Below are 14,215 nucleotides of genomic sequence, written 5' to 3' on the forward strand. Positions count from 1 at the left end.
ATACAGATAAGCTAAACAAATAAATTCTCAGAAAGTAACTCCACGTTTTAATAAGGAACATTTTTTTGTGGTTTTTGAACTGGGGAAAAGGTGGTGTGGAGGGGCAGGGGGACGTGAATAAAAAGGGCAGAGATCTGCCACATTGCCCCAGCAGGGCTATCATCTGGAATATTTTCCCCATCCTCTCTGCCCCGGCCCTGTCTGAAATGAGTTTGGTCCTTGCAGACGGAGACCGTTGCCATAGTAACTCTGGAGCGCGGGAGGGGTGAGAGCAGTAAGTCAAACAGGGGCTCGTTGCCGCGGCAACAGAGGGAAGCAGGAGTCGGTTGGGCTGACAACGCATCAGTTAAGCTAAGAGGGCGGGCCGCTGCTACGGGAAACAGCGCGCCGGAAGTCGGGGAGAAGGGCGGAAGCGGCTGAGGGCAAAATGCAAAATGGCAGCAGCGGCGTCAACGAAGCTGCCGCGAGAGGGGAGGTGAGAGTCGCCATTACACCCACCTTGGGCAGGAGAGAGCCCTCGCTCCGTAAGGCGCAGCCCTCTGTTTCCTGTTCCACCCCATAACAGTCTTCCATAACAAACTGCCGTTTGTTGCCTACTTGGAGCCTTAGCTTGTTTTAACAACTGGCAGCATGCGGAGAAGTAGAAATGGGAGTGCTTCTGTGCATGTGCAGAGTGGAATGCTTCCCGCTTGCCTTCTGTGCATAGGTGTTTTAAACTTAGAAGGGAAGGAGCATTACAATGGGGAGGCGGAGGTATTCTGGGCGTAACATTATTATGGACCAAAACAAATAAAAGTCATTTTGGCTGTGTGAAAGAGGGAGTGAAAGAGACTATTTTTTAAAACTTCATGCTGCACTTCAAACAAATTGATCACCGAAATCATATTAACAGTTACTAACAGAGATTAAATCTTTATAGAAAAACGTGTTGGCTTCCGGCTGACGAAGGCAGAAGCTGAAACAGCTTGCTTTAAAGAATTAGGCTGCAAGCCTAACTCTACATACCTGAAAGTAAAACCCATTGAATTCAATAGGACTTACTTCTGGGTTGACATGATTAAGAGTACACTGTTAATCTGTTTTGTTAGTTCTTATATACTGGGTTGCACATTGTCCAAGAATATATAGCCTAGCCATTTAATATATAGCCTAACCATTTAAATTCACTTTGTTATGCATGATGCCAGGCTAGCCAGCCTGGTGCCCTCGAGAAGTCCCCTACCACCAATGTATATAGCCCTTAAAAATAAGCCTAGTTTATAGGAATGTGAAATATTAATCTCAACCTTTGTATATTGTGGGTTTTGATTTTTTTCTATTTATGACTAATTCATATGCTGTAAATTCTTGTTTTTACTCTGAATTTAAATAAAAGATTTTTAAAAATAACAAATCCAGTGAAATGCAGCATATGAATTAGTCATAAATAGGGGGGACGGACCCAAAGATAGGTAGTGTGCTCCTTTCATTAAACTTGGTGCAATCCTGGGTAAAGTTTTGTTGTTGTCATTCTAAGGTGAAAAGGGAGGCTACCAGTTTTGTTTTCAGAATTTCAGATACCTTATATATATGGGGGAGGGGGGGAGTATCGTGTTTTCAGCAACAGTTCCTGAACTTCACTTAAAAATGTGACTTAGGATGTACGAAAGAATGGCATACATTCTTACTGAAAAGTAAAATAATATTCAGCACTTCATCTCAATAATTTTGGAAGTAGAAGGTTGCCAGACTTTTTTTTTTAAAATCAATGGCTTAACACAGAAATTTAATTACTGGGGCATTTCAGACCACTGACAACCTTGTTGCTAACAGCTTTACCTGCTTCTGCATATCAGGCAGAAGTTGAAAATAAAGGAACTGGGCCAGGATAGAGCAATGTTAACCTTAGTCAGACGTGATCATCTCCCCACAATCCACTACATATTGATGCAGATTAAATGTACGTACTATTTCATAGAAGCATAGAATTGTACCGTTGGAAGGGACCATGAGGATCATCTAGAATCTTTTGCCCAATGTGGGGCTTTAATCCATGACCCTCAGATTTAGAGTCCCATGCTCTACCGACTGAGCTACTGCATCAGAAATGAATATTGAACATTAAGAATGTAATAAGAGCCTGCTGGATCAGGCCAGTGGCCCATTGAGTCCACTCACAGTGGTCACCCAGATGCCTGTGGGAAACCACCAAGCAGGACCCGAGCACAACAGCACACCCTACTCCTGTAGTTTCCAATGATTAATATTCAGAATCATTATAGCCATCACGGCTATTAGCCCCTGATGGCCTCATCCCCCTCCTCCAGGAATTTGTCCAGTTCTCTTTCAAAGCCATTCAAATTGGTAGCCATTGCTATCTTCTGTGGGAGCGAGTTCCATAGTTTAACTATGTGCTGTGTGAAGAAGGCTGGCTTTTTCTAGCCTTCCTTTCCACACTGGTTGAACTGCTGTGGTGTGATGAAATTTCCATAAACATGCCAATTGCTGAGGGAGAAGAATGAGTTGCAGAATATCAGCAGTGGTGGTGTTGAGGGGGAATTGAAAGGCTAGTTTGGCAGAGCTGTGGGAGCATTGCAGAAGATCTATATGTTGGGATGGAATGGGACAGGGGGGCAAGAGGCTGTGGGGGAATCAAATCCAAGAGGCAGAGATGCTTGGAGGCAGAATAAGCATTGAGCTGAGAATCTGGGTTCAGATCACATCCTGTAAGAGGCATAGGCTGGCCACTTCTTTTTGGAAAGTGCTCCTTTTCCTACCAATGTTGAGCAGGAGGAATGTTCTCTATTGCTGCATATTTCTGCCATTGAGAGATTCATCCAGTTTCAATAGTTGGCATTCATATGTGGAGGAGGCAAAGGAGGTTAGGATTGTATTTTGCTCTAAGTGTGATACCCAAGCTTTCTATGGCTGTTGTTGGTGGGAAGGTAGTTGTTTACTTGTTGAGAATCATGTGCTTGTGTGAATGTGTCAATTGTATTATATATTTTTATTAAATTATGTTCTTAGATATGCTGTAAGTCACCTGGGGACCTATGTGTAACAAATGGCTAATGTGTCAGAAGAAGAAGAAGCTTAAAGGAAGGGTGGGATGGGGAGCAGTGCCTGAGGAGGTGTGCCGAAATATAGTGAATAGTAATACCAAGCTAGCAGGAGGTGCTAGGTTTTGTATACAATTCTGTAACTATTTATAATTAACATGCTAATAGAGCTTTATGTCTTATAATTATAGATGTCCCTTCAGCAGTGCACCATACAAGGTGCAGGGGGGAGAGAGGTGATGGATGACATCATCTTTCGAAGTGACACTGTCCTATCTGATGTCCACCTACACACCCCAAGCAAAAGGCATTTAATGGTCAGGCTGAATGCTGTCGGACAGCCAGGTAATGTGCCTCTGGTGGTTGTTACTGTTACTTGCACACAATTATCATAATCCCCACTGAGAGCTTTCTTCAACAGCTCTGTGTGTGTTTTAAAGAAGTTACTACATTAAAAGTCTTAGCTGATCAGTAGCAAACAGCTTACCACCTCCTTGACGCAACTGGTCTCGCCACCATCCTCTTTGGTAGAATCTCTCCATTTACATTGAGGCTCTTTGGTTGTTAACATTGCAACTAAGCATATCCTGTGTTTAGCAGGAATATCTATCCTTTTCAGTAGACAGTGCCATGGATAGGGAGTGGAGCTTGCCAGATGTAGCAGTACCTACTTCCTGGGTAGTGGAAAGGAAAGGGGCAGGGGAGGTTTCCAGAGCAAGTTATTTGACCCTAATCAAGGCTGAACCTGTGTGTGCCAAGTGCTATATAGTGGAGATGCCACAATTGTTTCCCATTGGGCTCATATCGGGATTGACAACTGAGGGCTCCAGGGCCAACTCTGGCACATGCAGATGCTAGTAAATGGTGTGGAAGAAGCATTAAATGTGGCGATAGGACTTTCTGGCTGCCTCATTGGGGACTTGCTGCTTGGAGGCAAATGCCCACCACGCTTCCTCCATCCCATAAATCCTGTCTGAGCAGGTTTTTGGAGAAGACAAGCTGGGGAACTAAGACGTTACTAAGTACAGCAGGCACTTGACAGTGTAAGTGCAGGCAATGTGAGGTTAGGGTACTTCAGGAAAGTTTATCAGGTTCAGTAAAAACAGGTGGTATAGCAATGGAGGAAAGAGGTCAAACCAACAGTCATAATACAAATATCAGACACACCAGGAAGGACTCGGCAAAAACAGGAGATCATATGCGTGACTTACGAATGGGCAGATGTCGGGGAAATCTATTTAGAGAGTAAGGAAAGCTATGGTGATATTCCTGCATTCTTTGTTATGGTTTTGAAGATTGACTGGGCTTTGATCACAGTGTTTGACTTCAGGTTGTTGCCTCTTAGTGTTTCTCTCACAGTTCAAATTCCTTTTGGACAAAAGCAATCAGAAGTCTGAGAGGGACGTGAGTGGCTTTGAAAAAGAAAACCTTAAACACCAGGACAAACGTGGAGAGGGATTAGATGTGGGGGAACCTGCTGATGACCACGTTACTCTGAAAAGCACTAACAAGGAAGAAAACTCTTTGAAAGGAATTCAAGCTTTGTTAGACAAAGATGGGGATTTGGAGGTTGTCCGGAAGCCTCCGTTACTTGATGCAGAAGCTGAAGATCTTTCAAGGGACAAAGTGTGCCCCATCATTTTGATGAAAGGTGGAGAAGTCTTGGAAGAACAAGAGCAAGAAAACAATTGCTATGATATTATTAAAATAGGTCAGTAATGTAGTATATGGATGTGGCATAAAATAATTTGCATTTCATAACATGATCCAGAAGTACTCATTGAGATGTGAGCATAGAGAGCCAATTTGTATACTTTATTCCTCCCTCTACACCTGCACATAAAACCTTTTACTGGTACACCTTTTGGATTGAAATTGATAGGAAATGATATTCACTAATGGCAAGCCAAGCAGTCTCAGGAGTTTCCCCATGCCAGCTATGTTTGGTGAGTTAATTAGACTGTTGGGCTAGGACTGGGGAGAGATCAGGCACAAACCCAGACTTGCTTATAAAGCTGACTTGGCAACGTTGGGCCAACCATTTTCTTTCAGCCTAATCTACCTCACAGGGTTGTTGTGAGGATAGAGGAGGGGCATGTGTGCTGCCTTGAGCTCCTTGGAGGAAAAGCGGGATATACATTTCATAAGTGTCCCTTCACAAATGTGCCCTAAGGCAACAGACTATATCTTGTTCTTTTCTGCCTTGTTACATTTGCCCTTAAACTTTTCCATTAAAAACACAACATAGAAGAGCCTGCTGAATCAGCCCATTGGACTATCTAGTCCAGCATCCTATTCTCAGTGGCCAGCCAGAAGCCTGTGGGAAACCCATATGCAGAACCCAAAGACAAAAGCACTCTCCTCACTTGCAGTATCCCAAAAACTAGCATCCAGGGGCATGTTTCCTCTGACAGTTGAGGTAGAATATAGTCATTGTTGAATATAGAATATATTAGAATATAGTAGCCATTGATTGCCTTATCCTCCCTAAATTTACTGTACGTGTAACATGGAAAAATGGGCCCCTTTTCATGTTCTTCCTTTTTCAGAGCATGCCATGGCAACCCCTTTAGAAGATGTTGGCAAACAGGTGGGTAGCTACATTGCCAGCCCTTCTCTTCTCCCTTGACCCTCATGTACCAGACTGTGCTCCCTTTTGCCTCCTGTCTTGAAGGTCTGGCGAGGAGCCTTCTTACTTGCAGACTACATCCTCTCCAATCAAGATTTGTTTAAGGACTGCACAGTGCTGGAGCTTGGGGGCGGCACCGGAATTGTCAGTATCATCATGGCAAAGGCAGCCAAGGCCATTTATTGCACAGGTATCTATTTAGGACAGTTATCTTTGATGTTTGTGATGTTGCTTTTATTTTTATCAGAAAGCTTGAAAGAGCAGTAAGTCAAGCTGAGTTGTTGAAAGCAGATGATGTTTGAGAGAAGAAACGTTCCTGCCCTGTTTTTTCTATGCTTCTTTTTCCCTCTCTTGTTTGTTTTTTTCATTTCTTCTCAAAGTATTACTAACATTTGCTTCTCAAATATTTTAAAGATATTGGTGAAGATCTCCTGGAAATGTGTGAACGAAATATTGCATTAAACAAGCACCTTACTGACCCAGCAGGTAAAAAAGACTGCTTGTATATTATTATTTTTTAATGGATTTGGGTTTTTTTCTAGTTGGATAAAATATCATTCAAATCCAAAATACTGTCCAGACGGCCACATGAAATATTTACATGTCAAAAAGTGGCTTCTGTTCTAAACATTTCCTTCAGCCACTTCTGCCCTACAAACCTATGCCTGCAATCCTAAACACACTTATCTAAAGAGTAAGTTCCATTGAGCATAGTGGAGTAAAAAAATAGACCAATTTCAAGTCTGCTTATAAAAGATCCCTCCAAATTTAAGGAATAATATTTTAATTGTTATTAGAATTATTCAGTACAGTGCTTTTGGCTTCTTTGTACATTGTAATAATTTCTGTGTTGTACATTGCCTTAGGGTGTTGCTTCTAGAAAGGTGGCTAAGAGCACAGTTTCAATGGGTTTGGGGGCAGTGAGGACAATCCACCACTTTTCAGGCCCAGCCTTGGTGGGAGGTGTGGACTTACCTTGTTTTCTGCTCCATGCAGATCTTTTATTTTCAACCCCCCACCCCCGATTGGTCCCAGTGAGAAGGAGGAGGAGCTACACCAGCTCTAGCCTTGCGTGGATATGGGTTCCCATCCTTGGGTCTCACTGATGAATGAAGGGGCTGAATCTAGGCTGTGTGTGTGTGTGTGTGTGTGTGTGTGTGTGCGCGCGCGCGCCTTCCTCCCTGTAACTGCTAGTGAATCTATGCCTGCAGAGCTTTCTGAGGGCCTCCACAGTGGATATACCCCCATCAGCAGAACAAGCCTTTGCATAGTCCTAACTCTCTCTAGCCAGCAAATGCAGAGGTTAAGTTTGCTTTGAATTACATTTTATAAATACATCATGGGAAGGAACAAGGAATCATTAGCAAGACTAATTTGGGGGAAGGCGGGTAAAGTGAGGTGGGGGCATAAGCCTCTGCTTGTTCACTATTATCAATTATAGCAATTTACAGTCTTCCTCTTATTATGACACTTTAATGGCTTTAACCTGTCTTCTAAAGAGCATTTGCCACCCACTTATTTTCTTATCATCTTACTGACTTCCAGGAACTAAGATTAAGGTCAGAGTGCTGGACTGGCTTAAAGATGAGTTCTGTATTGGTAAGTAGATGCATCAACTTCTTAAAAGCTTGATTTGATGTTCTTTCTCTAATCTGTTGAGTTACTGTTTTCACTTACAGCCAAATAATTTAAACCCATGGCCTAGCTTTGAAATAGATGAGTAAATGAGTTTGTTTCTGAGTATGTGCAAAGTACCGGTACATTTCCCACGCCACTGAGTAATCCAAATTCTTTCTCTAACAATAAGAAGTTCGAGAAGTGGAGAGCCAGACTTCAGGGGGTCAAGTGGTCACACTTTAAAAGAGACCACCCACAGAGCCATTCTTGTTTTACATGTTATATGGAACCATGGGTATCCTTTTTGTCAAGTCTGAGGATTGCTTGCATTATCAGGGGTTTCTTACCCACAGTTTCGGAGCCTGATCCAGTTCTCCAAGCAATTTTTAGATCAGTGGCAAAAAGGAAATATGCACAGCACTTGGGTTGCTGGGTTTGTTATGTAAAGCTCTATAAAACTTGGAACAAGAATACCTGAAAATTGTCTCACCCCTAGTTGATCATTGTGCTCTGCAGCTGAGGTCGTCTGCAAGTACCATCTTATCAGGATGTCCGTTCCACACAATACAGAAATTGAGCCTTTAGTGTTGTGTTATCTCCCCTTCAGAATTTCCTCCCTTTAAATACTAGGCATGCACAATTTCTGTTGTCTTTTCAGTACCTACTGAAGACCGTCCCCTTCCAGCATATCTCTCCTAGTCTGCAACTTTATCGGAATTATTTTCAACATGCTTTTATTGTTTTATTGCTTGTTGTTTGCCACTGTGGGTTCCTTTGGGAAGACCTGCTTCCTTCTTTAAACTTTCTGTACAGTGTCTAAAAAATTATAGTCTCCTTTATAATCAAATCAATTTGCATATTTTGCTGTAGATCCTGATCATTCCTACAGCTGGTCTGAAGAAGAGATTGCGGAGCTTCACGATTTCACCACTGTGATTCTAGCTGCTGATGGTAAGCAAACAGAACTGGAGAGTCAAGGATTCATAGTGGTCGTTAAAGCCCCTGTTCTGTGTGTATTGCGTGCTTTCAGCAAATCTTTTCTGATCATTGTTTCAAGAGGTCAGTAAGACACATTATGGCCATAGACATTGAATGAGGAAACTGACTCGGCTCATCTAGCCCATTGTAAAATATGCACATCAGCTGCATCTGGAGAAACATTTCTTGACGTGGCAATTGAAGTGGGGGTGGGAAGGAACATTACCCTGAATTTAACATGGTAAACTTGACACAAAGCCTAGAAAAATCACATCACAGTTCAGAGGATTTGTATTTTTCTGTAATGGAAATTGCTTTTAATCAGCATGGGGCACCACTGGCTTTCCCTGAACATGCCCTCTTGAAATAAGTAGGAGCTGTGGAGGAACTTAGCCTTTCCTTGTATTAAATGGGGGGGGGGGGTCATGCATAATAGAAAGGGGAAGGGCTGTGGCTTAGTGGTAGAGCATCTGCTTTGCATCTGCTTTACATCCCAGGTTCAATCCACCCTCTCCAGATAAGGCTGAGAACATCCTCTTATCTAAAACCCCAGAAACCTGCTTTCAGTCAGTGTAGACAGTACTGAGCTACATGGTCCAATGGTCTGATTCCATATGTCAGCTTCCTATGTTCCTAACTTCTTATGTCCCTATAGGACCCCAGTGAATGATAGAATACCTCAGAATATGATAATATTTGCAGATGGAAGCTATGCCAGATACAGTAGTGCCATATGCCAATTTTAGAGGACCAGAAGTCAAAGATTTAGATATTTCATCCCCAACTGCACTCACATTTGCAAGATTCCATGTCCTGGCTATTTCCCTTCCTAATGGATGTTAACAAAACAAAACACTGCTGTGCCCCTAGTAATTAAGACTATAGCCATTCTTTTCTGAAGTCTTGAGATGGATAACAAAATATTTTTAAAAATCAACTTTTAAGATAGAAGTGAATGTCTCGTATGTGAAGTCAAAATCCAGATGATCCTAACCCTTTTTTATTGCAGTATTTTATGACGATGATCTAACAGATGCCTTTTTCAAAACGCTGTATCGAATCACTGGCAACTTGAAAAACCCCTCCACCATCTACTTGTCAATAGAAAAGAGGTGACATGCTTTTAACTCTTAATTGGAAAATACACCCACAATATGATTAATTTGTTTTGATTGTTGCTAATGCTAGAAACGTTTTTCAGCTTGGAAGTGGGCAGTCTTAGTGTTTCTCAAAAAGGTTTCCAGCATGAAGTTATTTAGATATTTTTAAATAGTTATATAGATGACTGCATTCGTAAGATGAAACTGTTCTTAAGAGGATGCAGCAAACAGTCATGGTCACCAAATAAACATTTAAGTGGCTGTCAGGTAGTTTGGATCTCCTTCAGCTAGATCCTCTGTGGCGGAAATTACAGCACATCTACAAGGCTGCAGAATACTGAAGATCTGTTGAAAACCACTTGCTAGATACTGAGAACCTTCCTAGACAGACAGGCGTCGCTTTTGTGCTTACCTTTGGGAGTCTATTCTTGACCTGCGAAAGCAGACACTCATGCTGTTGGTTAGTGATTGGTGCTTGAACAGCCCTAAGCTGATCCTAAGTGAATCCACTTCAGTTACAGCCTAAGAGAACCTACAGCTTTGTTGGGTACCATTGTCTGAGGTATTCTTTGGTTGAAAGATCTCTGGGAGTGGGAAAAATGGGATGAGAGAGAACTCGGCTGGAGAGGCAGTGCTGGTCAGGATTGCCTAAACTTGAACTACAATAGCTACACTGGGGAGGCATATCTGATTAAAGCAGGGACCTTGAAGAGCTGAAGCTGATAATACTTGGCATTTATATTGTACTACCAGCCTTGTACCTAGTACTGTTGGAGGATTTTGAGAAACCAAAACATCAATGCAATCTTGAAAGGTTCAGCCCACCATCTTGATTCAAAGTGGCATCTGTTTATATCCAAATGTGGATGAAAGCCTGCACCTTGATCTCAGGAAGCATGATGCAAAAGTTAGTTAAAATCTGTGCAGTTTTTGAAAGTTCTGTAGTATCTGTAGTATTTGAAAGTTCTGATGTATCTTTTTGCAGGCTCAACTTCACCTTAAGACACATGGATGTTGTATGTGAAGCATACAATTACTTTCGAAGCACCTTGAATGATCTAGAAAATATCAGAGATGGCAAAATGAGATATACTGTTCAGCCTGTCCAACTCTCCTTTCCTCAACATATTATTTATGAGCGGGTTGAGCAGTTGGTGGGTACTGTTTGTCTGACAAACGATCTAAAACTTTGAGCAGTTTTCAGTTTAATTGTATTAATGAGACAAAGTCAAAAAGAATTGACATTATCTTGCGGTTCTCTGACCGAACATAGAAGAGTAACCAGCAGTAAGTTGTACACATCACTTTACTTTTCAAGGCTGCTAGTTTTCTTTGCAAACAGCTGAGGAATGGATGATGAGTGGTGAAAACAGGCATGGGGTTTTAAGATATGAATTCAGTTGTTTTAGTGTTTCTTGTAAACTGCCTTGGGAACATAATTGAATGGATGCATAAAAATATATGTAAGAAAGAAGCAGAATCGCATTAGATTCTTCACACTTGTGTTAGTCCAAATTTGCAGGTTTCAAAGGGCACAATCATTTATTTGTACATATATGCATTAATCTATCACCTTACTGGAAAAGACGTGTGCAACATCTAAAAAAAAACCAGTTGCAAAATTTACTGGGGACAAGGTGGTGGTAAGGTTGCCACAAGCACTAGCCAGTAGGTCATCTTTTCCCTGTTCAGACTGAACCACTCTAAAAACCTGCAAGAGCTGTTGTTTCCAGAGCTCACCCTTGGAGAGACGAATATGTGTTTTCCGAGCAGGAGAGCTGCTGTCATCCTACCTCTGACACTTTTAAAATGTCACCTGTGTCTTCACTCAGATAAAGATGATTTACCATGTCAGAGGGATTTACTTTTGTTAGAGGCAATATGCTTCTGGATGCCAGTTTCTGGGGATCATGAGTAAGAGAATTTTGTTCCTCTCTTGACCTACGCGTGGGCTACCTGTAGGCATCTGAATAGCCACCGTAATAACAGGACATAGAACTAAAATGACCTTTGGTCTGATCCAACTGCACAGCTTTTCTTAGGTGCACAAACTATGACTGAGCCTGAATGGCTGGACTAGTACCAGTCCTTCATGCTGCCTGCTAAGCCAGATGAGAAATTAGACATTTATTTTTTTATTTTGCATCTGCTGAGTTATATCTTCTTTGTAAGAGCAAAGAATGTGTAGCGGTGGCAAATACAGCCGTGGCTGTGCTGAGCGTCTAAACTTCATCTTGTAGCATTAGGTAGATTAAGCTCTTCTTGCTTTAACTCAAAATGCATAATGCCCTTAAAGTAACTTCTAATTTAATGGAAGCTTCTCTGTTAAGACAGTTGATGCATTAGTAATGCAGTCCCAAGTTATAAGTGTAAAGAAGGAATACTGTTACTTTAGAATTTAAAATTTAAATGCTCTGTTTTGATTACCATATTCCCCATGGCAGTTCATCGATTTTCAATATCTCTTCTCTGCCTAACAGGAGTTATGGAAGATTACGGCTGACATGACCACTGAAGGAAGCACACACACACCTCTCCCTGAGAGATTGAAAACCGGACATGAGGACTTCAGTACAGAATAATTTCCCTGTAGGGTTCTGTCTGAAATAATTATCTGAATGGAGCCAGGACCCAAACAGATCCTGGGTATGTGTTTAGAAAAGCATATTAAATATGTGCATAGCATCAGTTAATAGTCTGGGTGTGATTTATGAACGATATCACCCTCTGTGATATGTTTGGTTTGCATTCTAAGAACACGTGCAGCTCCAGAAGACCATCAGTTTGGATACGGGATGGGAAAATTGCATACCAGGTCTGATTCAGATTCAGATTCTTATCTGAATCAGATAAGTGCTGGAGATGCAAAGAGGTTGAGGAAACGTTTTTTCATATGTGGTGGACCTGTAAAAGGATAGGAGTTTTGGGAAATAATCCATAATGAATTGAAAAGAAATGTTTTAAAGTACTTTTCCAAAAAAAACAACCACCTGAGTCCTTTTCATTGGGGATAATTCAGACGGAAATTCCCAGGTATCAAAAAGGGTTATTTATGTACGCCACTACTGCGGCCCATTTTTGTTAGCCCAAAAATGAAAGATGAGTGAGGTCCCAACTAAAGAAGAATGGCAACTTAAGCTGATGGAATATGCGCAGCTTGTGGACCTAACATATAGAATAAGAAAACAAGAAGAACATACGTTTAAAGAAGATTGCAAAATGTTTATTGAATATATGGGAGGAAATTGTGTACACTTGAAAACATGGGCAGCATTAAGATAAATTCAACAGTGTAAGTAAGTTTTGATGGATGTAATAATGGAACAGTTTATGTAAAATATGCAGGGATTTATAGTATGCAAAATGAACCATGGAAGGAGAAGAAGGGATGTCATTGATATTTTAAGGATGTTTAAATGAGTATTCAAAATTGTAAAACAGAAAATTTAATAAAAAAATTCTATAATATATATATGAGAGAGAAAATTGTCTACCAGGGAGCACTGCTAGTTTACTAGGTGCCTCCTTCCCATTATGTCAATTATATTCTTATAACAGATATGCTTGTGGCACCTTAAAGAGGAACAGATGTATCACTGTGTGGGCTTTTTCATTCACTGGACCCTTCTAACTCGTATGTAGAAATGGTTAACGTTTGTACACATATGAAGAAGTGGAGCAATTCATGGAAACCTTTGGCGCAAGAAATCTGTTAGTCTTGAAGGCAACTTTCACCAGCATGATACCCTCCAGATGTTTTGGCTTACAACTCCCCCAGTTTTTGTGTGTGTGGGAAGACGGAGTTGTAGTCTGAAACTTTTGGAGGGCATCACATTGGTAAAGGTGCCTTTAGGTGCTATGCACAAGACAAGCAGATTTGCCCTCCTGGAAGTAATTGATGGTATTTTTTTGTCCTCAGTCTGCTGCTGTGTCTGCTCTTCAGTGTTACAATTCAAAATCCCAGGCCAAAGTAACCTCCGTTCTGTAGTAAGGATAAGAAAGCTGAATGTTACCATCACCTACATGCCTTAAGCAAAATCATGCTATTGGCTCATCTGTGTAATTTATCTTGTTTCTGATCAGCGTGGAGAAGTCCAAGAAGTTCCAATCCCTAGGTACCGGTCAACCTGCTCATCTCATTTCTGAGAATTCACTGCTCATTACCTACCTTTGGAGACACTCAGCATACTTATTTCTATGTCCAGGAACAAATTCCTGTGCAGTGAAGCAGCCCTCCCTGGGCAGACAGACCACAGGGACTCTCCTTCACAGGAATCCTGCTTCGAAGAAATGGGGCTGTAAGTGAGGAGGACACTCTGTGGAGAATCAAGAGGCTCCATATACCTTAGAGCCTGCCAGCAGAGATGAAGACGAAAAACTGGTTCAAGCGCCCTCAAGGGTTGGGAAATCAGGAACTGGTATGAACAACGTTGGACTTGTAATGGTAGTGGAGCAGAAACCAGGTTCCAATTCAAACTGAGTCATGAAACTTGGGCCAGTCATTCTCTCTCAGACTAACCTACCTCACAGGGTGGTTGTGAAGATAGTGTTGGGTGTGTGTGAGAGAGAGAGAGAACAATGTACAATGCCTTGAACTCCTGTTAGCAAAGAGCAATATAATGTATATAGTACAAATGCAAACAATGGACAAGGTTTGGTCTATCACTGGCTCCTAGCCACAGTGTTTATCCTCTGCCTCTCTGGTCGGAAGCAGTAATGCTTCTGAATGCCACTTGCTGGAAACCACAGGAGAAGAGGGTCTGTGGGTCCTGCTTGAAGGTTTCCCATAGGTATCTGGTTGGCCACTGTGTGAACAGGATGCTAGGCGAGATGGGTCATTGGCCTGATCCAGC

At 41.7% G+C, this 14,215-nt stretch overlaps 1 protein-coding gene across 7 annotated transcripts; it reads left to right on the forward strand.

Moving 5' to 3' along the window:
* The first annotated feature begins 345 nt into the window (after positions 1–345).
* METTL22 (methyltransferase 22, Kin17 lysine) lies at positions 346–14,006 on the forward strand. Of its 7 annotated transcripts, none has more exons than XR_013979537.1 (12): positions 346–475; positions 3,230–3,383; positions 4,384–4,749; positions 5,588–5,628; positions 5,713–5,857; positions 6,082–6,153; positions 7,213–7,266; positions 8,155–8,235; positions 9,272–9,374; positions 10,348–10,516; positions 11,843–12,014; positions 13,453–14,006. XR_013979537.1 is itself a non-coding variant. In XM_080981522.1 (12 exons), exons 1-11 carry the CDS (start codon positions 428–430, stop codon positions 11,942–11,944), a joined length of 1,335 nt encoding a protein of 444 aa, XP_080837648.1. In that variant the 5' UTR covers positions 346–427; the 3' UTR covers positions 11,945–11,951; positions 13,446–14,006. The 7 variants fall into 7 exon arrangements, 4 of the variants coding, with proteins under 4 accessions (XP_080837648.1, XP_080837647.1, XP_080837649.1 ...); XR_013979538.1 differs by having other exon boundaries at positions 11,843–12,008; positions 13,446–14,006; XR_013979539.1 differs by lacking the exon at positions 13,453–14,006 and adding an exon at positions 13,282–13,403 and having other exon boundaries at positions 11,843–12,008.
* Positions 14,007–14,215: the final 209 nt, after the last annotated feature.

This window comes from Podarcis pityusensis, assembly GCF_964106645.2.
Source record: "Podarcis pityusensis genome assembly, chromosome: 14".
Lineage (NCBI taxonomy): Eukaryota > Metazoa > Chordata > Lepidosauria > Squamata > Lacertidae > Podarcis > Podarcis pityusensis.

What these genes read in the sequence shown, in the direction of transcription:
- METTL22 (XM_080981522.1), top strand. Translation starts at nt 428, where the DNA reads ATGCAAAATGGCAGCAGCGGCGTCAACGAAGCTGCCGCGAGAGGGGAG. An exon ending in TAGAAGATGTTGGCAAACAG is followed by an intron (nt 5,629 to 5,712) that starts GTGGGTAGCTAC and finishes CCTGTCTTGAAG; the next exon opens with GTCTGGCGAGGAGCCTTCTT. An exon ending in TACTTGTCAATAGAAAAGAG is followed by an intron (nt 9,375 to 10,347) that starts GTGACATGCTTT and finishes ATCTTTTTGCAG; the next exon opens with GCTCAACTTCACCTTAAGAC.